Here is a 27,665-nt window from a genome sequence, read left to right as displayed (position 1 = left end):
TCTGTGTCTCTCGTAAATAAGTAAATAAAATCTTTAAAAAAAAAAAATTAGCATGTATGCTTTTCTATGTTAAGTGCTTTCCTGTGTGTCAAGACCAAAACAAAAAAAGCAAAGCAAACCAAAACAAACATTAAGAAAAAACCAACAACCCTTAGTCCTCCTCTTTCTTGGTTTCCACTAGATGACAATGGAAGTTGCAGCTGCAGACAAAGGTATGTGATCAGGCCCTTCAGGAGAGGTGCAACTCAGTGCTTTCCGGGATTGCTCACAATACAGTCTGTCATAGCTAGTTGACTTGAGGTCACCGCAGAGGTAAGGGGGGTTTTGTACACAGCTATTTTGGGTCTGACTAGGTCAGGGAGATGTTCTTATCTTCAGTATAGTTATCTGACCCTGCACGTGTGATCCTGACTTTTTGTTGTTGTTGCTGTTCTAGAATAGAATACCAAGGTCAGAGACACTTGGGTGGCTCAGTGGTTGAGCATCTGCCTTCAGCTCAGGGTGTGATCCCGGGATCTGGAATCGAGTCCCAAATCAGGCTCCCTGTGAGAAGCCTGCTTCTCCCTCTATGTCTCTGCCTCTCTCTCTCTCTCTCTGTCTCTCATGAATAAATAAATAAATCTTTTTTTTTTTTTTGAAGAATACTAAGGTCAATAGATGATCATGGACTGAGCCTTTTTCAAAAGACCATTTTGAAAGGCTAAGCCATTTAAGGTAGGGATTTGAGTAACAAAGAACAATAACTAATTAAAAAGAAATTAGAACTAGGCCTGGATTTAAGTAAAATTATGATGAAGGCAATTTGTTTTGGATAAGCTTACAAGATTTTTTGCCCAATATGGTGCCTCTTTTACTTCTTTTTAGGGATTGATGCCTTTTTTTTTTTTTAATCTTTTCAAAGTCTGTTTGCAAGAAAGGATGTGATTAATTTATGCTAAGATATAAATACTTGAACAAGTGCTAACCCTTTGAGGGAAGTGAGTATTAGATTTTTTTCCATTTCATGTTTATCAATAGCAAGTAAATACAGAACATTTTTAAAAGGTTTTATTTTTAAATAGTCTCTACACCCAATGTAGGGCAAGATCAAGCGTTGCATCTTGTACTGACTGAGCCCGCTAGACACCCCAACATAGAACATTTTGTAATGGTCAGTTACATATGGGTACCAACAGTTTTTTCACCAAATGAGGAATGCCAACTTTTTCTGGTCAATATTAATTTTCCCCAGGCAGAATAACCAAGCACAGCACAATTTCAAGAGTTGGTGATGCCATTAGCAGCACGATCCATCCAAATTACAAAAATGGTGGTATTTAAAATTACTTGACCAGTTTTTAAATCTTCCCTTTTAGACTTCTAGGAATTCTCCAAGTGTAGAAAGACTCCTCAAAAAACGTGTGACAAAATTAAACTACAGAACCCACTGTGGAAAAGCAGAGTTATTTTTCTAATTTTGGCTTTAAGATTTGTTTTTAATCTGTTAAAAAATATGGTGGGGAGTGTGTTGAGAGAGGTGAAGAAAAAGGAGACTCCAGTTGATGAGTTCAATATGTCTGAAAATACTTAGGTAATGTAAAGAAAAAAACTTCAAGAGAAAGAATGTATTTTACATAAGATTCTTTCAGCAAGATGAAGAGATGAACAATTCTTGTATCAATTACTCCCATAGGAAAGAGGTCTTCCTGAAGAATACTTATTTATAGAACCCTAAGTAAGATAGAGTTGGCTACTTCTGAAGATTCATATTTCACTAACATAATATATTTTTTAAAGCTCATCCTGTTTTATCATTTAGATATCCAATATTTGGGATGTGCTCCACATTGGTCACTCCATCTGCCAATCTTAAGTCTCCTTGAGAGTCTCTCAGCAGAATTATGTTTCTATGTCTTTTAATTAATTTAAATATTCTGTGTTCTTCAAACCACCATTATGTTTGCTAAATACATGAGTTAACTCTCCTTTAAGTCTTTTGAGACTCCATCTTCATCAAAATCCATGAATAAACATACTTTGACATTTGGCTGATAAACCCCAGCTTGATGGATAACCTTGAATACATCACCATTATCAGCCGAAAATATGAACCCAAATAGGTGCTTTAGCATGCCTTTCTACCACAAAGGGATACTTTCATTTTATGGTTAAAAACAATCAATTTTGACAACATAGTATTTTTCCTTAGTTGCAAAAACTATCTTGTCATTCATTTGTAACCAGTTTACAGTGATCAATAATATTATAACATGTTGGGCATCTTTCTCCTTTGTGGGAAAATCTATTTAGTGTCATAGCAAAGTCCATGGTTATCTGCAGTTTGATAGCTCCTTTTTTGATAAAGCTACAGATAATTTCTGTTATTCTTACAGGGTATTGGTGCAAGGTGAACTTCTCTGGAATTTGGGCATCATTTCTACATGTACATTTACCAAGACGTATCTCAGTTATCCAATTTTCCTTAAGACATTTTGAGTTCTTCTGTCCTTGATTCTATCCTGGAACAATGGCATGGGTGGCAAGCAATATCCAGAAATGTAGGACTTGGATACTGGAAATCTCAGTGATCTTGATTTTCTACCCCATCCTCCACTTCAGGGTGAAAATGTACTGGGCCAGCACCACTCCCTACACTCTCTACACCAGGATGCACAGGCTGGCACCAGCCTCTCTGTTTGTTCTTGCCAGACAACCTCATCCACAGATGGGACCCTCATGCTCTTCCTGACCATGAAAAAAGATGACACTCATGATCTTTGGAAATGTAGTGCTTTTGTGATAGCTGTGGAGAGACCCATGAAGCCCACAGAATTTGGTATTTTAACAGAAGATAGAACTTACAATCAGAAACAAATCTTTAATATGTGGTTGATATAATCAGGAACTAGGTATCAGGACTGGAGAACAGTGTTTTAGAGAAGAGGAAAATAGAATGAGAAGTGACCTAAGACATATAAGATTTTGGAATTTGAGAGCAAGAGTGGTGAGTGTAGAGAATCAGCATTGCAGCCAACAGGGAGCAGCATAGCCTGAAAGAGGGGCAGGGCCCAACATTGCTGTAGGCTCTTGCATTGCTATGTCCCTGTAATTGACTCTCAACCCCTCAACTCCAGCCTCTCCATCCGCCCTGCCTATGCAAAGTAGAAGAGGTTGCTATGAAACTATTAGGCACAGTTACCAAGAGCCTTCGATGAACCAACCAGGACCAGGAACAGGGTACAATGCAATTGCAAGATTTACAAAGAAGAGTACATAAATTTTGAAGAATAAGAAATGTATGGTCAAAGAACAAAGTAAAGACCCATGTGCTGTCTTTAAGAGGTATTCTGAGGCCCAGGGGTGTATGTGTGTGTGTGTGTGTGCACCCATGTGTGCACACATGCATGGGCACATGTATGTGAGGTAATGATAAGCTTGTTGATTTTGGTAATGAGGTAAATTGGAGGCATAGGGGCCTAGGGAGACTCCTATCATTTTTCTGCTTGTCTAACTTAGAAAGACTGACTGATTTCAATGTGGCTTTAGACTCCACTGGACCAGATGGAAGGCAGGGAAAATCAGAAAGAAAAAAGTAATTAAGCTTCACTTTTCTGCTCCAGGGCCTGATCATCTCCATGGCCTGATCATGTGAAAATATCCCAGGATGTTATTAACCTTATACACTTGGAGTATTTAGATGGTCAGATTTGGTATCCCCATTTCACAGGTGGTTAAAATAGGCATTTCTGTTCCAGGCTGTTGGAAACTTGCAAATGTAACTAGGATTAGATACTAATATTCTAAAGTTGATAAAATGACAACAAAATGTATTAAAACATATACTTATAAATTTAGTGTAAGTGCAATGCACCCAGAATCTTCTTGTGACATCCAAATATATATATAAGCTATGCAAAATGCATGTATAAGCAAATATCACATTAGAATGTGTTCACAAATAGCAAGAGCCATAGAAACACTGCTTGTGGGTTTATTTCACCAGATATCCATCCATTATCATTCTTTTACTGCCTGTGAACATTTCATAAATCTATGGAAATAAACATACTGGAAGGGAAAAAAATCCCATTACCAATGCCTGTCACGAATCTTGCCAAATGCATCATCTAATATTGGATGTCACATTACAGTCCAATCCAACGAGTAGAAACATGTTTCAAAAATTGTTTGGGAGTGAGCAATCAATATTAACTTGTTGGATCCTAATGTGTTTTTGTGAATGATTATAAATAGAGCAACTCACTGCAGGGATTTTTTTTCTCTAAGCTTATGGATTAAAAATGGCAACTAGTAAACAAGATATCCTTATTTGAATAAGTAAGAATGTGAGTTTTCACTGCCAGGAAAATTTTGTTTGTTGGATTTTGGAGTGCCTTCCTAGATTTCACAATTTCTAAGGCTATTTCATGGTAAGAATGGTAAAGAGATATCTGAGGATAAATGAAGTTTTCAAGTGGGGAAGGAGAGAAGATACGAAGAATTGCAATAGTTCATTTCATTATGAAATCTACTAATAGTTCATTTCATTATGAAATCTACTAAAAAGACCAAGAATATACTTGTGTAAATTATAAAGTAGTTTCATGCAAGACCTTTCAGTTTTCTAGTTTCCAGGGCAGAAAATACTTTGGGTTGCCTCTACATTACCATAAAGATATGATGCATGGAATGAACAGGATTTCTTTTTTATTCTGGGCACATGTAATATTGGAGTAACAATTTAAGTAAAGCAAACAAAAAGCTCAAAAATTCCGATTAAGTAGATAATTTCTTTTCACTGTGTGCGTTTGGGTGTATTTTCTTCTTTGTCTTTGCCCCATATGTACACATACTCTTTCAATTATTCAAGAAATATTTGCTGAGCACCTACTGTATGCCTGCCACTGCTACAGACATTATGATACTACAGTTGACAAGACAGGAAAAGGTTTAGGTCCCTGTTCTTGTGTATCTTACATTTCAGTATAATTTCAGCAAAAAATCAAATCAATAAAATAAAGGAAATCATCAGACACCAAGTAGTTTGCTGAGAATGAAAATATAGGTTAATTTATAAAAACCATAGCATAAATTTAAGTTGGAGTTCAGATTTGTCCTATAATATTGTCCAGTAATCTTTTACTTTTTAAAGATTTTATTTATGTATTTATGTATTTATTTATTTATTTAAGAGAGAGAGAGAGAGAGGAGGAGGAGCAGAGGGAGAGTGACAAGCAGACGCCACACTGATTATGGAGCCCAACACAGGATGGAATCTCACAACCCTGAGATCACAACCTGAGCCAAAACCAAGAGTTGGATACTTACCTGACTGTGCCCCTCTAATGATCTTTTATCACCATTGCTACATAATTTCCCCCAATAACCAACAGATATTGATTCATTTATCTATTCAACAATATTTTTGAGCACCAGCTGTATGCCAGGCATTACTTTAGGCACTGGGGATGCAGGCAAGCAACAACAAAAAAGATTGAATTTAACTTGTATTATACTATCAAGAATAAAGAATGACAAACTTGTGTAGGTAAAGGAGAATCCAGCATAGTTCATTACAAATTCAATTTTATGTTAACACCATATAGGATAAATGCTAGTCTATTAAATATGGACTTTCATCCCCAGTCTAACTAATATTTTTATTTTCAATTTATATCTGATTGGTTAAAAATTTTCCAGCCAGTACCCTTGTCTCTACAATAAGATGTACTGGCTAGCTTAGTACATTATGGCTATTGTTTGGATTGGCTTCATAATATTGCACTGAATTATTATATCATCCTATTTCACATTCTCTTATTATTGGATATATTTTTCCTTAACACCCTCCCACCCCCACTCATACACACAGATTGTTGGACTACTATAAATAACATCATGTCTTCTCCCTGCCTCATCCTTTGTATGCCTCTTCCAAAGCAAATGCTGTTTTGAATGTTGTGTTTGTTATTCACTTGCTTATATAATTTTTAAGTTTTTATCACATATTATGCCTAAGCCATATGGTGTTTGGTTGTACTTACTTTAATATTTTATATTAAAATATCATTCTGGGGTGCCTGGGTGGCTCAGTCAGTTGGGTGTCTGGCTCAGGTCATGAATCTCAGGGTTGTGACATCAAGTCCCATGTTGAACTCCTTTCTTAGCACAGAGTGTGCTTAATATTCTCTCTCCTTTTCCCTCTGCCCCTCCCCCTGTTGCGCTCTCTAAATAAATAAATAAAATCTTAATATATATATATATTATAAAATATTATAGAGCAATGAAAAATGAGTGAATGACAGGATGAATGAATCTTAGTAACATTGTGTTGAGTCAGAAAAGTAAATGCCAGGTGACAATATATGGCATATATGATATGTCACCTGGCATTTACTTTTCTGACTCAACACAATGTTACTAAGATTCATTCATGCTGTCATTCACTCATTTTTCATTGCTCTATAATATTTTATTATATGACTATGCAATAATTTATTTATTTTCTTGACTATGGTTATTTAGGTTATTTATAGTTTTTGCTATTATGAATAGTGTTTTCCCCTGATGTTTGTGTGCATATTTCCTGGATACATGTATTAGCATGTGTGTAGGGGGCTTGAGTATATATCTAGGAGTGGAACTGTTGGGTTGTAGAGTATGAAAATATTTGGCTTTAAAATACCACGTCAAAATGGTGGAAAGTGATGGTACCAACTTATACTTTCACCAGCAGCATATAAAAAATTATATTAATCTACATTCTAGCTAACACTTGACAATTCCAGACTTGTTAATTGATTGATTATGTGAAATAGTTATCTGATTCTTGTATTTGTTTGCATTTCCTGATCACTAGAAAAGCTAAGCATCTCTGGATGTTTTCTAGCCATTGCATTACATCATTTGTGATGTGCCTCTCTGCTCATTTTCTAATGCTTTTGTATTTTTAAAAATTGATTTGTGACCATTCTTTACATATTCTTGATATGAAGTCTTGAACTTTTGTCAATTACATATTCCTGATCATTTTTCAAACACATATGTGGCAAATATCTTCTCCTACACTATAGCTTGCCCTTTTTTTTTTTTTTTTTTGCTTTTGCTAAATTGTCTTTTGATGAAAAGTTTTCTTGACTTTATGGTATTCTGATGTTTCCATCATTTTTTAAAAGATTTTATTTATTTATTCATGAGAGACACAGAGAGAGAAAGAGAGGCAGAGACACAAGCACAGGGAGAGGCAGGCTCCATGCAGCAAGGAGCCTGGTGCGGGACTCGATCCCAGGACTCCAGGATCACGCTCTGGACTGAAGCCAGGCACTAAACTGCTGCGCCACCCAGGGATCCCTGTTTCCATCATTTTTATGGTTAGTACTTTATGTCTCTTTAAGCCCTTCCTAACCCCAAAGTCAAAGGGAAATTCACCTTTATTTTATTACATGCTTTAACGTTTTGCTTTTGACATAAAGCTCTCATACTCTATGAAGCCTACTTTTATGTAATGTACATGGCAGGCATACATTATAATACTTTTTTATTATAAATATTATAAATAATCAGGGTTTGCAGATCCATTTGCCGATTGCCTCTTCTTTTCACAGGAATTTGCCATGCCACCTCTGGCTTGTCTAGGTTACACTTATTTGAGGACCTCTGGGTGTGCTCTCTCATCTGATAATCCCCTTTTCACTTCTCATAGATGGGCACTGAATTCACAGGTGTCCGTTATATTATTCACATATTTGTTAAAAAATATGTTAAATTAAATTATAGAAAGTCATATACAGACTAGTGGTCAAAGTGTGTTATGAATTAAGGTTTATGATTAGTCCAGATCTGTGAACCTGAGTTCCACAAAAGAGAAAGTAAATAACGAATGCAACGAAGAGCAATATTATACATGTTCCTCTTTGTTCTTTGATTTATTTCCTAAGGACGTGTTCCCAGCAGTGAAATGACTGAGCCACGGGGTATGAAAGACTTTAAGAGGCTTTCAATGTACAACTTAAATGCTTTCCTAAAAGAGACACACACACTTACTCTTTGTAGCCAAGGGCCTAGTAGTAAACCCAGAGTTCTGCACTAGTGGCATCTGGGGTCTTTGCTTGGGTCACATCCCTTGCCACTTCCCTACTGTGCAGATCTTGGGCTTTTACCACTGAGAGGCAGTATACTTCCTCTTCAGATCCTGTCGATACCTGCTAATGCAGCATCAGCACACGCTGCTGCTAGGTGGCCAGAGTAAGTGGCCAAACCATTTCTGTGCCTCACACTGGGCTCCCTCTTCTCACTGCTTTTAGTGATATGTGTATTTTGGCTGGTTCATTCTTTCTTCAGACATCCTCATAGTTGGCTCTTTGATCTCTGTGAGTTATGTCTTTACTAAGATGTCACCTTTCTCAGGAAGGCCTTATGAATCCACCTTGTTTGAAATAGCAGCCCACCCTCCCACCGGATCCTCAAGGTCTCCCTTCACTGCTTTCTTTATTCCCTAATCACTCATCACCGTTCGCCTGTCTCTCTTCCACTGGAATTTGCAACTTAGATCTGTTTTGTTCACAGATGTATCCCCAGCAACTACAACAATGCATTAAAGACAGTAGATGTTTTCTAAGTATTTGTTAATATGATTATGAGCAGAGCACATTGTAGTTGTTCATTATAGGTGCTGGATGAATTAATGAGGCCCAGAAGACCCCAAGGGACTCACAGTTACACGTACAGTTTGTGGTATCTTTCCCATTAGAGGTCCAGGAGTAGTTGAAGCCTTGGGTAGTCACACTGGAATTGCTGGCTGAAAGACAAAATTCTCAGAATCCAACCTTTTTCTACAGCTGTAATTTAACTTAACTTTGATGTGCTGAATTTTTAATCTATGTGACTTTGGGGAAATCTGTAATTGAAAATATGCTTTCCTACACAGGAACACAGCTGGCATATTAAACACAAGCTCTGTAGTTTATGTTTAATGCCAACTTGTTACTGATTTTCTTTCTTTTTCTGTTCTTGTCATCAACTCCGATCACTGGGAGTACTGTCAAGACTACTTTAATGTTATCTTAAAATTCCACAAGAAATGAGAAATGCAGCATAATAATTCACCACCCCATATTTTAAAGATTACAGTGATTGTCATATCAATTTATAGCCACCATTTAGATTACAATTCGCCACAGAGCAATTCAAAAGCAAAATATCAATATCAAATGAAAAATACAGCCTCTTGCCCAAACCTCAACATTTTCACAGCTGTACTAAAACTTGTGTTTTGTCTCTTTCCAGTCCCCTAAGGAAAGCCTTCCTATACTCACTCTGCGGGGTGGTATTTGGAGTCGAGGCACCCACATCTTCAAGGGCTGTGGAAGTTACAGCTGGATATCCTATTTTGAAAACAAAATTCCCAAGTTGTTATAAGAGTTTACAGTCCCATGTTTAATATGCTGCTGTAACTAATGAGGGTGGTGTGCAGAGCTTGGAATATTAGAGAAGGAAAGTGAATACAGTCTAATGACTTCCTTTATAAACTATGAACCTGAGTCCAAAGGGCATACACTTGTGGCTGCATATCCAATATTCAATATCATTTATATTAACCCAGTTCTCCTAACTCCCAGTGTATTATGTTCACACTTTCAAAACATGTTGTTTTAGTGTCTATTGTGTGCCAGACTCCAATCTACATGCAACAATGAAGACAAGGTTCTTGCCCTCATGGAACTTACCTTGGTAGTGAGTTTTCACAATTGTACATAATATTTTCTTTCTTTTTTTTTAAAGATTTTATTTATTTATTCATGAGACACACACACACACACACACACACACACACACACCCACAGAGGCATAGACACAGGCAGAGCGAGAAGCAGGCTTCCCCCAAGGGACTCAATTCTGGACCCTGGGATCACACCCTGAGCCAAAGGCAGGCACTCAACTGCTGAGCCACCCAGGCATCCCTGTACATAATATTTTCATATTCTCAATATGATTATTTACCTACTTCAGTTCTTAGCTTTCAAAATCATCCCCATCTTTATACTCCATCATTTCCCATTCTTCCCCTCTCTCTATTCCTCCCAAAATGAAAGACTAATTCATATTCAATTGAAAATATCTCCAGGGATGAAGCAAGGTAAATTAAAAAAGAAAAATACCCAATCATAGTCCATTGAAAACATGGTTCTATCTCTTGGGAAAACAAATATATTTAAGTTTGCTTATATAAATACTCAATTCAAGAAGATAACAGAGTAGACAGAAAGGGAAACTAAAGCCAAGGAAAATATAGTTAGAGAAAGTATGTTGATCCTTGTTGAAACCTGGGTGGGGATATTATATAAAATTCATTTCTTGATGTCGTATACTCTTAATTGATGTGGGCCCCACATTTAGTCAGAACTTTCCAGTAATGATGCTAGGAAATAAAGAGTATATGTTATGCCATTAATGGCTATCATAGGATAAAAATAGTCAATTTCAAGAGAAACACAGCTATTCTTTTTATTGTGATTAAAAACAAATTTCTCCTAAGAAATGTGTGGGAAATATCAGAAAGGGAGACAGAACATAAAGACTCCTAACTCTGGGAAACGAACTAGGGGTGGTGGAAGGGGAGGAGGGCAGGGGGGTGGGGGTGACTGGGTGACGGGCACTGAGGGGGGCACTTGACGGGATGAGCACTGGGTGTTATTCTGTATGTTGGTAAATTGAACACCAATAAAAAATAAATTTATTATAAAAAAACAAATTTCTCCTTATTTATTTATTTATTTATTTAATTCACACGAGACACAGAGAGAGGCAGAGAGAGAAGCAGGCAGGGAGCCTGATGCAGGACTCGATCTCAGGACCCTGGGATCATGACCTGAGCCAAAGGCAGACACTCAACCACTGATCCACCCAGACATCCCTCTCCCTAGTCTTTTAAAAAAGAAGACTGTATACTGTGTCTAATATTCTTAACAATGTCCTTTTAGTCTGACAATCAGTATACTCATTCACCTGTAAGCTTGAGTTAGTAATGAATGGCATCCCACCTTCCCAGGCACCTCAGTTCTGGGAAATGACATGCTTAAACAAAAATGTAGATAATCAAATCTCTGAAAAAAAAAAGTAGGATACATAAATAAATTGGCATCATGATTTATACATCTTAAAGTGATTTACAGAAATGATCAATAACAATCATTTTGCAATGCAGGCTGCTAGTGTACACCAAAGATACGCTGTACCCGAACTTCAGGAATATAGTCAGTTATGGAGAGATGCGTTAGAAGCTGCCAAAATGGGCAACCAGCATCAGGATGGCAGATAAAATGTCTTAAATACTGAATATGCACAGCTTCATTTATCCAACAAATACTTATTGAGAGCTCAGTGTGTATGAGAATTGGGGATGAAGTGAAGAGAGAAATATGGCTCTTGCTCCCACAATTTAGTGAGAACAAAGGTCAGTGTAGTGGACTAGCAGATGGTCACCAAACCCCTTCTTCTCTCTGGTACAGGTGAACTATATCTCAGAGCTTCCTATGGGGTTGGTTAGGTGTGGCTGTGTACTAAGTCTTAGCCAATGGAACATGAGTGGGAGTGATGGTTGTCATTTTAAGACCTGATGTATAAAATCTTCCATGTAATAAGCATCATGATCTTTTCTCATGTGTTATCAGATATTATGATGCAGGGGGACTTAGAGGTCACAACCTAAAGGCGATAGACCTGCTGGAAGCCTGGGTTCTTAAATGATGTATGGAACAGGGCACCCAGCCACTGAATCACAGAGTGAATTTGAATTTTATTTCTTTCATTGGGATGGCTTTGTCTTTATCTGCAGTGATTCCTTTAATAACTTATTTTATTTATTTATTTTTCAAGTTTTAATTTAATTTCTAGTTAACATATAGTGTAATATTGGTTTCAGGAGTACAATTTATAGTGATTCATCACTTACATACAACACCCTGTGCTCAACACAAGTGCCTCCTTTAATCCCCGGCACCTATTTAGCCCATCCCCAACCCACATCCTTCCAGCAACCCTCAGTTGGTTCTCTGTAGTTAAGAGTCTCTTATGGTTTGTTTCCCCCCACCACCTCCTTTTTTCCCCCTTTCCATATATTCATCTGTTTTGTTTCTTAAATACCACATATGAGTGAAATATGGTATTTGTCTTTTTCTGACTTATTTATCTTAGCATAATATACTCTAGCTCCAAGCATATCCACATCATTGCAAAGTCCACTCTCATCATTGTTATTTAATGTAGTACTGGAAGACTTAGCCTCCGCAATCAGACAACAAAAAGAAATAAAAGGCACCCAAATTGGCAAGGAAGAAGTCAAACATTCACTATGTGCAGACATGATACACTATGTAGAAAACCCAAAAGACTCCACCAAGAAATTGCTAGAACTGATAGGTGAATTTGGCAAAGTCGTAGGATAAAAATTCAATGTACAGAAATCGGTTGCATTTCTATACACCAATAATGAAGCAGCAGTAACTGATTTTTTTTTTGCAGTAACTGATTTTAAAGTTTTTATGTTGTTATGTATTTTTAAAGTTATCTCCTATCCTTTTTAAAATAAGGCAAGGCAAAAAATGCATAGAAGGATATAAATGACTAATAAGTAATCTTTGGATACAGAGTGATACTGAGAGATATGTTTTTCCTAATTAATAGAGGAACAAGTGAAAGAGGAAGGGGGAGGAGAGGGGAAAGAGAAGAAAGACTCTATCCAGGTTTTAAATGATTCTCGGAAGAAGAAATGAATGATCCTTTTACTCTGGGATTCAATTCCTTACACTGGAGAGAGTGAAGCTTTCATTGTTGGTCAATAGTTACCTCCCATGGATGGCTGACCTACCTACCTTCCTTCCTTCCTTCCTTCCTTCCTTCCTTCCTTCCTTCCTCCCTTCTCCCTTCCTCCCTCCTTCTTCCCTCCCTCTCATTCTGAGAAATGACCTCTGTAGAATTCACTGAATGATTTAGTAAGTGAAAGCAGAAAAGAATGGTTTTAAAGTAGTGGTGTGATAACAATGGTGATAATGATAAAAAAAAAAAAAAAAAAAGAACTAAGAAGTAATCACCAGAGACCTTTGTATTTATTTGTAGCCAATAGTACTATTACCTAGAAATCTCAGTCTATATTCAACTGCCAGCCACCTTTGAAAATATCTCTTACTGGGGATCCCTGGATGGCTCAACGGTTTAGCGCCTGTCTTGGGCCCAGGGCATGATCCTGGAGTCCCAGGATCGGGTCTCCCATCGGGCTCCCTGCATGGAGCCTGCTTGTCCCTCTGCCTGTGTCTCTGCCTCTCTCTCTGTGTGTGTTTGTCTCTCATGAATAAACAAATAAAATATTTAAGAAAAATCTCTTACTTAACAAGCTAATGGACATTTTCCCTAGCCGGTCAGATTGTCCACACGGACCATTAGCTCCATGTGATTTAATTCTGTCAGTAATCAGAGGAATCCCAATGAAGTATGATAACTTGACTGAGAACTTCATTGGTATTAAAATGACTAAATTTCTTTTCTGAAGGATCAGAAAATAATGTGACATAAATCCTTGCTTACTGCAGGTTTACTGCAGGGAAAGGAGAATTCATTCATTGATTCCATTTAACATGTTGTTCTTGGATCACGTTGGAGGAGGGACGCTGACTGCCCCAGGCTCACGGTATGGCCTTGATCTTCGTGTTACTGTGTCTCCTGCTTGGCATAGGTATCAGTGCTGCTCTACGCTTCCTCTCATAGGCCTGTGGAGTTTATTGAGGGCTGAGTGTGTGCCAATAAGCGTCTGGGAACAAAAAGATCAATGACACCTCATCAATAACCCCAGGGAGTCCAAGCTCATTTCAGCCTTAATCGTCTCCAGCTGAATGTTGTTTGGGTCTTGGCCTGAGGGTCTGTACCAGGTTGCATAGATTATTGGAAGAATGATCTCTTTACTCTGAGACCTTGTTCCTCATGTGCAAGTCGTGTTAAAGCCATTTAGAAAACTATCTAGTTCTTTCGGTATTTTAAAGCCCACTCACTCCTCTTGGCTTTACAGTATACTTCAAGGTTAAGATTCCTTGGCATTATGCAACCTGACCTCTAACAATCTCCACCTTGTTATCTCTTGCTATTGCCTTCCCGTGTCCTTTCATTTATTGACCCAGGATTTGGAAGCCTCTATCTCCCAGGCACTGTGCTTGGCACTGGGGGCATCATCATCAACTCCCTTGGAACTGAAATTCATGGAGGATACAGACACCAACCAGAGAATACAGAAACCACTCCAAATCTGAGAACACATGAAAGGGGGAATGGCTTATTCAGAGTCCCAGGGAGGTTTCCCTGAAGGATGTAGTGAGGGTGTGGAGGCAGGGAAGGGTTGATGGAAGCCTCCAAGCCTCCAAGCAGAGGATACAGACAGTACAAAGGCCCAATGGGTGGTCTCATGCACTGTTAGTACCAGCAGTGTGTGGTACGTGTCTATTCAGGGTTGGGCCTTTGTAAGCCCTCAACGAGGGTCTGTTCCGTGTGTTGAATTGAACTGAGGATGAGATTGAAAGGCATTACTTGCCATAATGCACACCCATGGCCTCAGCAGCAGAGGCCAGTGATGCAGCTGTAGGACACTAGTGGCAGCAACACTGCTTGTTTCTCAGGGCTTTTTGTGTGGTTATTTTTGTTTTTAAAAGAAGGGTCTTCCTAGATGTTGACTTGGAGATCCATTAACTGTAAGAGGACATGATTGGCTATCTTTTGATATAGAGCATTTTATAAGAATCATATGCCTCTTAGCCAAGTCTTTGAAATTTATATTGATCATATTTCAGCATGTGAATATGACAGCTTGTTTTTGTGTTTTCTGTTTCAAGGTTATATTTACACTTACAAAACAGCAAAGCCTCTTCAGCACTCAATAGTTGGCTCTGTATGATGACATGCTGTGTAGGAGAGTAATATACCAAACCCACTGACACAGAGTTGCTTGCTTTGTCTGTTGGTTGTTTACTTGTTCTTCAGTTTGAATGCTCATTGTTATTAAACCTTGCAGGTATCCAGAGATAGATAATGATGACCTATGTTTCTAGGAAAGAAGAAAGGGGTGAGTAGAAAACACAACTTCATACAAAATGTCTTGCTTATATTAATTTGAAATCTGCCAAGAGGTTTGATGAGAAGTTTCAAAACTTTCCTAGCCCATTTCTAGTTCAACTGAAAATTTCTTTTTCACTAAAATTAAAAATGACCCCCTTTATATTATCACTAGAAATTCAATTAAATCAGAAGACAGCTCTCGTCAGTCAGTCCCGAGTTAAGCAGAGGAGATAGATACATGTTCTATAAGAGCTAATTCTGGTTGGCTCCTCATGACATTATGAAGCAGAATGGAATCTCTTCACCTGGACTCTTGCCATCTTCCCAATGACTGTCCCTCTCACTGCCAGAGAAGGGAAACAGAGGGCAATGCTGGAGGTCTCATGGGAGAGGGGGAATGGGTCCGGGATGGTTAATTTGGGAGAAATATTGAGATATTTTCCAAACAAATTTTAAAGATCATTTACCATGGACTTACTGTGTACCAAATAAAAGAGGCAGGTGAGCAGTCTTGAGGTGAGGTAAGTGGAGGATAAAGGATAAAATGGTCATTAAAAAAAAAGAAATATTGATTTGGTCATTGTTTCCTTCTTTAAGGAACTAGAAAATACATGTAAAGGTCTTGACTTATTTTGAGATTAGTTTTGTTTGCCAGACTCTTCTTTTGATCATGGCATGCCTCCTCTGACTGGCCAGTGTGGGTCTTAGCCTTATAGTTATTCTTTACACATTTTCACATTTGATACTCATAATAACCATATGAACTAGATAATACTCACTCCTGGTTTTTAAGATAAGGAAACAGTAATCAGAGAGGTAAAATGACTTGCCCAGGTTACATAGCTAGTAGGCAGCAGAGATAGGAATTGAACTCAAGCCCGTCTGACACCACAGACTGTATTCATTCCCCTCTGGTATCGTTATAAATCACAGTTAGCCTTGCTACAGAAGCCGAGTGCAGCTCTGAATTCAGTCATGGTCCTCAGCACACAACCACCCAGAATCACTGAGAGCCTCTGCCTCTCTCCCATCATCCCCTCTCAGTCTCCCATCATAAGACTGCCCAGTCTTCAAGCCCTGGCCAGGAACTGTTTTCTTCAGGGAGCCTTCCTCTGCTCTCCCTGAAGCCCTTCCTTTGTTAATCAATTCCTCCTTTATACCTGAAAAAATATCCTTAATCCCCAGGATATTTACTGAGTTATCAATACTCACAGACAACCATGGGTTATCACTGTTCTAGGGGATAGAGATACATCAGTGGACAAATCAGACCAAAAAAAAAAAAAATGCCCTTACGGGATTCGCTTCTTGTGGGGAGAAGCCAAACTAGTGTATCATATCATACAGGATGTTAACAAATAAAATAAATAAAAATAAAACAGAGAAAGGGGATAGGAACTGAGACAGAGGAGGCTGTAGTTTTAAGTTAGATGGTCATGGAAAGCCCCATGGAAGAGGTGACATTTGAACAAAGATTGGGAAATGAGAGAATGAGCCATGTGGATTTGGTGGGAGAGAATTTTCCATGCAGAGGGGAAAAAGTAGAAAGGCCCTGAGGTAGAAGCACCGCTGGCATGCTGTGGGAACGGTGAGGAGGCCGATTTGCGTGAAGCAAAGTGAAAGAAGAGCAGAGGAGAGTAGTAGAAATACAAGAAATTGGATATAAGATGAGAACTTTCAGGCTAACTCTGTAGATATTTGCCCTTCCTCACCACCCTGGCTCTTCCTCCACTCACATGACTATGATCCTGGTAGCGTTTTATTTACATCACTATCCATCTCAAGTAGAAGTAGACATAAAATCCCAGGGCTAGATAATTTGTTTTTAGTAAAACACACACACACACACACACACAACTTAGATGAAGATGGGCTGGTTAATTAATCAACCACTCTGTTTCCTACCTTAAGTTTCTACTATGTTCCAAAGGGATTTAAGGGGACAAATAATACAGTGTGACATTTTGACACTTATGAACCAGGTACTATATTAGGTGCTTTGTATGCCTAGTTCATTCTGTTGCTCTTAATAATTCATTGAGGAAGGTACCCATACTCTTGTTCTTCCCTTTCTTCTTTCTCTTGTTTTCTCCCATTTTCTTCAAGCATCCTCACCTTCAGCCATGCTTTTAGAACTTTGTTATTTGCCAGCCCATCACACTTATGCCAAGAACAACAGCTCTCTGTGGATCATCTCAGCGGATAAGCCATCGCCTTATGATGCTTGTTCATTTCCACAAAATTATTTTATTTAGTAATTTATTTTAATTTTTCATCATTTCGTATTATTTTATTTTTTACTCTGGTAAGTATACTCTTTAGTTCCCATCATCTATTTCACCGATCACTCCTATCCACCTCCCCTCTGGTGATCACCAGTTTGTTCTCTATAGTTGAGTCTGTTCCTTTTATTTTTTTAATTTTTAAAATTTTATTCTAATTCAATTTAATTAACATGTACTGTATTATTAGTTTCAGAGGTAGAATTCAGTGATTCATCAGTCTTATAAAATACCCAGTGCTCATTACGTCACATGCCCTCCTTAATGTTCATCACCCAGTTACTCCATTCCCCCACCCCCACCCCCTCCAGCAACCCTCAGTTTGTTTCCTATGATTAAGAGTCTCTTATGGTATGTCTCCATCTCTAATTTCATCTTGTTTTATTTTTTTCCTCTCTTCCCCTTTGATCCTTTGTTTTGTTTCTTAAATTTCACATACAGGTGAGATCATATACTGATTGTCTTTCTCTGATTGACTTATTTCACTTAGCGTAATACCCTCTAGCTCCATCCACATCATTGCAAATGGCAAGATTTCATTTTTTGATGGCTCAGTAGTAGTCCATTATATGTATCCTCTATATATATCTTCTTTATCCACTAAGAGTCTTTTTCATGTTTTGCCTCTCTGTTGTTTCCTTTGCTTATTTGTTTTGTTCTTAAATTCCACATATGAGTGAGATCATATGGTATTTGTCTTTCTCTGACTGACTCGTTTTGCTCAGCATTACGCTCTCTAGCTCTATCCATGTTGTTGCAAATGGCAAGATTACCTTCTTTTTTTATGGCTGAAAAATATTCCATTATATAATATATATGTAATATAGTGGCTGCTTCCATATTTTGGCTACTGTAAATAATGCTCCAATAAACACAGGGATGCACGTATCCTTTTGAATTAGTGTTTCTGTATTTTTGATAAATATCCTGTAGTGTGATTCCTGGATTCTGGGGTAATTTTATTTTTAATTTTGGGGGGAATTTCCATACTGTTTTCCACAATGGTTGCATTATTTATTATTCCCACCAACAATGCAAAAGGGTTCCTTTTCTCTACATCCATCCTCATGAACACTTGTTCCTTGTGTTTTTTATTTTAGCCATTCCAACAGGTAGGAGGTGATATCTCATTGTAGTTTTGATTTAAATTCTCCTCATGAGGGATGCCTGGGTGGTTCAGCAGTTAAATGTTTGCTTCAGCTCAGGTCATGATCCTGGGGTCCTGGGATCTAGTCTGGCATCAGGCTCCCTGAGGGAGCCTGCTTCTCCCTCTGCCTGTGTCTCTGCCTCTCTCTCTCTCTCATGAATAAATAAATAAAATCTTAAAAAAAAGTTTCCCTCATGATGAGTGATGTTGAGCTTCTTTTTATGTGTCCACTGGCCCTCTATGTCTTCTTTTAAGAAATGTCTGTTCATGTCTTCTGCCCATTTTATAATTGGATCATTTGTTTTTCTGGTACTTATTTGTATCAGTTCTTTATGAATTTTGGATATTAACCCTTTGTCATGTATACCATTTGCAAATATCTTCTCTCATTCAGTAGTTGCCTTTTAGTTTTGTTGACTGTTTCCTTTGCTGTGCATTAGCTTTTTATTTTGATTTAGTCTCAATAGTTTATCTTTGCATTTATTTCCCTTGCCTCAGGCTTTTATTTTATTTTTTAAATAAAAAATGTCTATATTTAAGGTGTACAGTGTGATTTGATATACACATACATGGTGAAATGATTAGTACAGTCAGCTAATTAACATATCCTTCCTGAAATAGTTACCATTAATTTTTTTTTTTGTAGAATGATTGCATTTGAAATCTACTCTTAGCAAATTTCCAATATTCAATACGGTATTATTATAATCATCATGCTGTAAATTAAATCTCCAGATTTAGCAATCCTATTTAACTTCAACTTTATACCATTCGACCTACATCTCATTTTCCCACTTCCCCACCCTAGTTAACTACCGTCCTACTCTTTGCTTCCATGTATTTCACTCTTTCAAATTCTACTTGTAAGTGAGATATGCAGGTTTCTTTTTCTGTGTTTGGTTTATTTCACTTAGTATAATGTTGTCTAGGTACATCATATGTTGCAAATGGGAGAATCTTCTTTTTTTTATGGCTGAATTATACACACACGCACGCAGAGGAGCACGCATGCGCAATTTCTTCATCCCTGCATCTGTCAACGTAAGCTTAGGATGTTTCCCATTATTTTAGAGGTGACTGATTTTCTCTTCTTTTCGTATATACCCAGAATAGAGATTATCGTATCATATAGTAGTTCTATTTTTACTTTTCTGATGAACCTCAAAAACTGTTTTCCATAATGTTTTTCATATTGTTTTGCATAATGGCTGCATCACCAAGAGTGACAAGAGTCTTTTCTCTATATCCTCTCCAACACTGTTATCTTTTATTTTTTTTTTGGTAACTGCCACCCTACCAGGTGGGAGGTGATATCTCATTGTGGTTATAATTTGCATTCCCTATTGATTAGTGATGTTGAGGATCTTTTCAAGTATATGATGGCTATTTGCATGTCTCCTTTGGAAAAATGCCTATGCAGGTCCTCTGCCCATTTTTAGAGTTGTTTCTTGTTTTGCTATTGAGGTGAATGAGTACATACATATTTTGGATATTAACCTCTTATCAGATACATGGCTTAAAAATACTTTCTCCCAATGTATAGCGTGTCTTTACATTTTGTTGTTTGTTTCCTTTGCTGTGCAGACGTTTTTTAGTTTGACGTGGTATACCTGTTTGTTTTTGTTTTTGTTGCCTAAGCTTTGGTGTCCTATCTAAAAACTCAATGCCAAGGACAATGTCAAGGAGCTCCCCTGTGTGTTCTTCTAGGATTTCTATAGTTTCAGGTATTATGCTTAAGTTTTTCTCTATTTTGAGGAGATTTTCGTGTATGCTGTAAGATAATTTCATTCTTCTGGATGTAGATATCTAGCTTTCCAAACACCATTAATTTTTTTTAATTTTTATTTATTTATGATAGTCACACAGAGAGAGAGAGAGAGGCAGAGACACAGGTAGAGGGAGAAGCAGGCTCCATGCACCCGGAGCCCGACGTGGGACTCGATCCCGGGTCTCCAGGATCGCGCCCTGGGCCAAAGGCAGGCGCCAAGCCGCTGCGCCACCCAGGGATCCCTCCAAACACCATTTATTGAGGAGTCTATCCTTTTCCTTTGTGTATTCTTGCCCCCCCCCCCCGCCCTGTTAAAAACTAGCTGACCATATATGGTTGAATTTGTTTCGGGGCTCTCTATTCTGTTCTGTTGATCTATGTGTCTGTATGTATGCCAGTACGATACCGTTTTGATTACTGCAGCTTTGTAGTATAGTGAGAAGTCAGGAAGTGTGACGCCTCCAACTCTGTTCTCTCTCAAGATTGCTTTGGCTATGTGGTATCTTTTGTGAATATAAATTTTAGGATTGTTTTTCTATTTCTGTGAACAATGCCATTGGAATTTTGATAGGGACTGCACTAAATCTGTATATCACTTTGAGTAGCATGGGCAATTTAACAGTATTAATTCTCCCAATCCATTAACATCAGATGTCTTTCCATTTGTTTGTGTCTCCTTCAAATTCTTTCCCCAATGTTTTTGGTTTTCAGTGTACAAGTCTTTCACCTCCTCACTTATATTTATTCTTAAGTATTTTAGTCTTTTTGATGCTATTATAAATGGGATTGTTTTCTTGATTTCCTCTTTGGATAGATCATTGTTGGTCTCACTGAAATTCTTTAAAGAGTTGATTTTTAATGGATACTATGTAACAGAATTTACAAATGGAGCTCTTTATACCTTCATTTTAGATGAAGTTCCAAAGGCTAAGAAAGATATAGGGCAAGTCATCCTTACTTCTAAAGTAGACTTCTAGACCACCTTTGAAGGGCATGTCGAGTGGGTTCCATTAACTCTGGTTCCATCATCAACCTCAAGACTATGTAAGGGCAGAGGTGCCCCAGGTGAGGATTTTCTTAAAGAGTCATCAGGGTGCTATGAGTCGGGTCTCCTCTAATGGGGGGAAACTTGGGGGGTAAAAGAAGAATCTGCCTCCTTACCTTAGTCCAAATATAGTGTGGTTTCAAGAGAACCACTCAGAGCTGTTGGCCTATGTATCCTGGAGTCTAGGATGAAGAGGACCAGTGCCTGACTCAAGCTGAGGAGACTACACTGGGAGCCTATGCTTAACTAGTAGTGTTGAATGGGCATAGAGGAGAGAGATATGGCCATATTGGAGAAGAGTACTTCCCCCAAGTAGGAGGCCAAGGTGCATGTTTTCCCAGACAAAACAGGATGCCATGAAGAGAAATCTCACCCAGGAAGAACATGTAGAGGAGCAAAAAGCTCCTAAGGGGACAGACCTCCAGAAGCTCAGGGGCTGTAGCAAGATAAAGACTGGAGGAGAGACATGGCCTGCATCAAGGGAACAATGGTGACAGGCCAGTTACAGATTTCTGAGAAATCTGCCAAAGTGCCTCATGAGGTCAAGATGGCACATTTTTTATTCTCCCCATCTAGAGGGCACTTAGGTCAGGTTATAGTCAGCCTAACAAGGAAAGTCTTTTATTATCTACCTCTCTCCTCTTTTCCACATGATATGACTCCTAAAGAAAGGTCCAAACCAACAACTAGGAGTGGAGGAGAGGATTGAGCCAGGACATCACAGACATTTCTTCCACTCACTACCCTCCACCCCCAGACATAAAACACATAATCTCACATCCCAGGCTTCTGCAGCTGAAGTACACCCACACGTGGTGGGCAGGAGAAGGCGGGGAGAAGTTCTGGATCAAATTATTTTTGCAAGTTTTGATATTACATTTGACAAGCCTTTTTAATTATTGACATAAGGCCATTCTTGAATCTGTAAAGGACCAGACAACATTTAATATAGGAAAGTCACCAAAAAAGCCTTCAGAGTCTAAGGAGGATTTATTCAGGAGAGCTCATTTGGACAGGGAATAATGGGGAAAAGAAAATTCTTTTTTGCCAATGTACCCAGTTCAGCTTATTTATTCAACTAAGCATAAAGTTATTTTGTAAGTTCAGGCTGCAGCTGTCAGAATGATCTGGTTTGTCAAGCTCAATTGTCCAAGACTTTGCCTTATTTCTATGTAAAACTGAACCCGCATATTAAATTTATTCTTTCAAATAGTATTATTTTTACTTGACCTTCCACCTATTGACATAGTGTCTATCTACATAGCGACCTAGCTTCCTTGGCACATGTGTACATTGTACTCCATCAATTCACTTGCAGCACAAAGAGCCTTTAAACCCACAATGACATTAACTGGAGCCCTGCACTTAAAAGAATATACAACTTCAACTACATCTAAACACATTTGTGCCAGCTTCATCAATCCCTGCTTTCAGGATTTGGTGAATATTGACCTTCACACCAGCATGTAGGAAATATATAGTGTGAAATCTTGATCTCTGCACAAGACTGTTTGCTCAGGGGAGGCAGACTATTTGAGGAACATGTGCTTACTGAATGGCTAAGGCAATGTGTATTGCTGGATTACTGGTCTCAAAAGGGTTTTCGGGAACCCCTGGGGGAAATGACAGTAAGCAGGACAGAGCTCATCATAAGTCTTGCAGTCTGTTTATACTCAGTAATTTATGAAATGAATGGAAGAAGAGGCCATTCAATAGGTTTTTTTCAGAGCTACCTTACTCCAAAGAAGAAAGATTGGATAAACAAATGCTCAAAGTAAACTAGTCATCAAGAAAGCTACCCTTGACTTATGGGTGACAGGTCTGGAAAACAATGAGAAATTTTTTAACAACCTGCAATATGTGCCCCAGGTGAAAAGTGGTTGGGAAGATGCAATGACTGGAATTAAAGGGAGAGCACTGGAGTTTTGTATGGATTCTGTACATATCCCTGGGCAGTGAGATTATAATAATGTTGAGAAGGCAAGGGTGACAAATGGAGGAGGCCTTTTTTTTCCAGTTTATTTCTGAGTAAATGTTACCCCCACTTCTGGAGGCTGCAGTTCTCAGAAAACACTAATCCAGAGAAGAGAGAGATTAATATAGGCACAACTGTCATGTTGACTTTTTTCATATCAGCTATACCAGCTTGACACAGGACTGGATTTATTCAGTGTCTAAAGACATTTTTTGAGTACTCATCCTGACTGTCAGAGGCAGTAGGACTCAAGCTCTGAAGCTGGTCTGGGTTCAATCTTGGATCTTGCACTTTTTGCATGACTTTGGTTAAGTGATTTAACCTTTATGTGCCTTGGTATCTTCCTCTGTAAAATGAGGATAATGATGGTGCCTGTAGCATTGTGTTGTTGGGGAATTAAATGAGATAATATATTTACCATCTTAAAATGGAGCCAGGTACATCAAAGGCACTCAAAAACTAGCAAATTAATATTATTGCTTAATACTATAATTTAATCAAGGGAGCTGGTTAAAAATTTTGATAATTCCTAGGGAAAAAACTTGATACAACACTCTTCTAAAAACCTTTTATCCCTCCTATTTAGGCAGACAATGGCGAGGCTTCTGTTGGTAGTCGTCTCCATTTCTATATATGCCCCCTCTAGTTCAGACCCTGATCACTTAAAAATCACTTGAATTCTGCATCATTTGGTCTTCTTACTCTCTGTTCTTGCTGCTACTGCTTATCATACACATCACCTCTGTTTCACTCATGTTTTTCACGTACTCAGAAAGCCATGGTGGCTCTTTGTAGGCATTCTATTCCAGACCAAATCCTTAGCCTGTAACAGGAGCTCATCTTTACAGGGCTCCAATTCACTGCAGCAAGCTGTGGCCCTCCCCACAAGCATTGGCAGCACTCCCTCTGCTCACCTTCTCATGCCCAACACTCATTTGATTTTATTTTTTTACTCAGGAGGATTGCCTGAGGGTCTGTCTCTCATCTCTCTTCCATCTGTGTCTATATATTTCCTTCCAGACCTCTGTGCAGACTTCCTTGTTTCTGGCCTCCTCTGTTACCTAGCACTCATCTACTTTAACCGGCAGGCTTTCTCTAGATCCCCCTCTTACTTTAAAACTCAACATCCCAACCTGTGACTGATCTTCTGATCTGCTTCCCCCATGATTTGTATTTGACAATCTTGTCCAACGGCATATCTTCCCGTATAACCCCCCAGCCATTCTACATGCTTTCTCACAAATCAATAGTTTCATTGCATCCCCTGGGCAGCTGTTCCTTCAGTCTGTACTCCTCCAAGTCTGATCCCCACCCATTGAGCACCAAGTGTCCTTACTTGGAGAGTTAGCCAATGGCTAGAGTCACATTGGACCTGATATTTTATTTGAAGTGTTCAGGAGTAGAAAGATTTAGACTGTGAGGATGAGCTAAAGCTTTAGAGAAGGCTAAATATCAAAACCAACACCATCAGGTTCAAGGGACATAAAAATCAGAGGCAGAGACAAAAGGCCTCTAGCCTCGTGGACAATGAAATGGGAAGGTAGGCAAGTAGGTCATGCTACAGTGTGAGCCCCGTGCAACTGGGTCCAGCACCTCTAAAATTCCTGGCACTTTGTAGGCACCCAATGTATATTTGTTGAATGATGAATGTCTTGGATGATTGGCACCATTGGGATTGGCATTTCTGAGGCCTGTTCTCTTCAGTTACACACCCTGTAGCCAGTTCAGACCCAGGGTTTGAAGGCATAGGGTGCTACTCAGAGCAACAGGAGTCCCTGAGTTATGGGTTGCCACACCTGATATTGGTCAGTTGTTTCTGATTGTTCCATCCCACCAGCTTTCCTATCTTCCTATTTAGCTTGTCAGCCTCATGTCTTTTCCTAGGACAGGGCTGCATTCTGCAGCTGGGCCTCAAAATACCCAGCAGTTGAGGCTGACTTGCTCTGGGCATCCTGGGTAGTAACTCTTGCAGTTTGTTATGAATTATAAAGTTCCCCTTCTCTAGTCAAAGAATATTGTTTCCATTACCTTACATTTATTTTAAAAATATCCTTTTGCTGAGAAAGAAAAAAAATACAAACTTGGATGTTTGCAGTAAGACATGTAGCTTAATAATTATGGCTGAATTATATAGTGCATTCCATCTTAGAATTTGGAATGAAACCATACCCTTTTGAAGTTGGTTCCCATGACATGTTCCATCTTGCCTCCTTTCTTAAAAGAACACAAAGGGTGAATCCTTTTAGCTTCTGAGACATGAGGCAGCTAGTCATCATGTGATTTCACAATTACCCTCCAGATTTACAAGGCAAAATTTGGATTTTTCAGTTGTAATTCAATGTTTACTCTTAAGTTTTATTTAGCCTAAAAGAGCCATTAATTTAACATTTTTTGACATTTTAGACTGAAAATTGTTTCAAACATAATTGATTATTACTATTTTGATAGAGGTCCACAATTTGTAGAGTGAGCAACAGATAGTCTTGTTATACCTGAGTCTTGATCTAAAATGGTTTCTCAAGCTTGGCACCATTAACATTTTGTACCAGATAATTCTTTGTTGTGGAGGCTGTCCTGTTCTGTGCTATATAATACGTAGCAACCTTGCTTTAGCTAGGAGCACTCATCCCCAACCAAAAATGTCCCCAGACACTGCCACATGACCTTGGGAGGGAGGATGACAACATTTCCCTGGTGAGAACCACTGATCTAAGATAGTCCTGAGGTTCAGTGTAGTAGGATCTTATTTTAAGGAGCTCTGTGACTCCCCAGAGATTTCTCAACCATATCACCTTAGTATGATAGTAGATCAAGTAACAATTTTCCCCTGCTTTTTAGCAAACACGTTCATTTGACCGTATTCTCTAACACTAGAGCTATCTTCTAAGAAAGACCCCTTAAGGTAACAAATATCCTTTTCCTTTCCCTGAATTTCTTCAGAGAAAAGGAATTGTATTTGGTGTGATGGATGCATTTAATGTATGTCAACTAACCCCATGGAAAACTCAGCTGGAAGAAATTCATTTCTGCTCTCAACTAACAGAATGTTAACATCATGAGGGCATAGTTGTTTTCTCCTTTGGTCGCTGTTGCATTTCCAGCACCTAGAAGAATACCTGGTACATGGTAAGTGCTTAATAAATAGTTGGTAAGTGAATTATATAACTTCATTTCTAAAAAAAATTTTTATTGGGCTGCTAGCCCCATTTCCTAAGGGATAACACTGAGAATTCTTAGGATGGGGCTTAAGGCTCTCTTTATTCTGCATTTTCTAATCTTTTCCCCTGCTTCGCTGCTACGCAATCCTTGACCCAAGCTTATCTACTATTATTTTCTCAAATTCCCACAAACATCCTTGCCAAGGCACAACTACTCACTTTGTTCTCTTTGCTTTGAATGTTTTTTTTAAGCTCTCAATTGAGTCAAGTAAATGCAGCACATACTTAAAGGGTCAGTCATCTTATTTCCTCTCTTTGGTGAGATTTCCTGACTCCAAGAACCCATAGGGACATCTCCTTATTCAAAGTCCAAAATTTGCTAGTCTGTACCTCTCCCTGAGGATTTTAATTCTATAAGATGTAGCACCTTTCACCTTACTATTTTGAATTGCCATTTTCATGTGCACATATCATCTCTTCCCAGGTATACAGCAACTTTTTAAAGGCAGAAACAAATGATCATCTCTTTTTAAAGAAATCTAGTAAATGACACTTATATTGTGAAGGAACAGTATTCTCATTAATTCTTTTATTTATCCTTTTATCCAACTAGTACTTTTGTGCGTCCTACTCTGTGCTAGGCATATGTCCTCTGTCCTCCCGAAGTGTTCAGACCAGTTGGAGAAAACCTGATATCAAATGTGGTAAGAACTAGATTTGAGTCATAAGACTGTGGTTTTGAATACTAATCTTTGCCACTTACTAGTTGTGTGATCATTTAAGCTCAACATCGTAGTGACTTCCTCTGGAAAATGGGGATGATAATGCTTGCTCTGTCTGCCTCTCATAATAAAGATCAAACCGCATTGCACTTTATGTGCAAATATTTTCTAAATGACAGGATATGGTGGTTTTAATTTGTCTACAAATTCTTTGATAATCTTCCCTTCAAGAAGTGGAGCCTAATTCTCCTCCTCTTGAGTCTGAGCTAGATTTAGTGACTCGCTTCTAACAGGTGCAATAAAGCAAAATAATGCTATGCAATAAAACAGCAGTGCAACTTTTTTCTTAGTTATCCTATTTATTTCCTTGGTCTGAGGGAAGGCAGCTGCCATGATGTGAGAAACCATATGGAAAGGAACTAGGGCCTCTGACAACATGCTCAAACTTGGAAGCAGAACCTTTAGCCCCAGACAAGGCTTCAGATAACCAAAGTCC

The 27,665-nt window shown here is 38.5% G+C and overlaps 1 protein-coding gene and 1 pseudogene across 9 annotated transcripts in view; both read right to left on the bottom strand.

Annotated features, from left to right (window-relative positions):
- CD96 (CD96 molecule) overlaps window positions 1–27,665 on the bottom strand; it is a 92,911-nt gene that overhangs the window by 8,210 nt on the left and 57,036 nt on the right. For 5 of the 9 annotated variants that reach the window (XM_035709820.2, XM_035709817.2, XM_035709818.2 and 2 more), the window contains 2 exons: window positions 9,294–9,362; window positions 8,705–8,776 (listed from right to left, as the gene is read on the bottom strand). In XM_035709820.2, coding sequence (XP_035565713.1) covers window positions 8,705–8,776; window positions 9,294–9,362 — 141 coding nt within the window. Of the gene's footprint in view, window positions 1–8,692; window positions 8,777–9,293; window positions 9,363–27,665 lie in introns of all 9 variants that reach the window. The other 4 variants (XM_049105418.1, XM_049105419.1, XM_049105416.1 and 1 more) reach the window with 1 other exon arrangement.
- LOC112678599 (cytosolic 5'-nucleotidase 3A-like) lies at window positions 1,701–2,420 on the bottom strand (annotated as a pseudogene).

This window comes from Canis lupus, chromosome 33 (assembly GCF_003254725.2).
Source record: "Canis lupus dingo isolate Sandy chromosome 33, ASM325472v2, whole genome shotgun sequence".
In the NCBI taxonomy this organism is placed as follows: domain Eukaryota; kingdom Metazoa; phylum Chordata; class Mammalia; order Carnivora; family Canidae; genus Canis; species Canis lupus.
The sequence above is the reverse complement of the archived record's forward strand: the minus strand, read 5'-3'. Positions and strand labels throughout refer to the sequence as shown.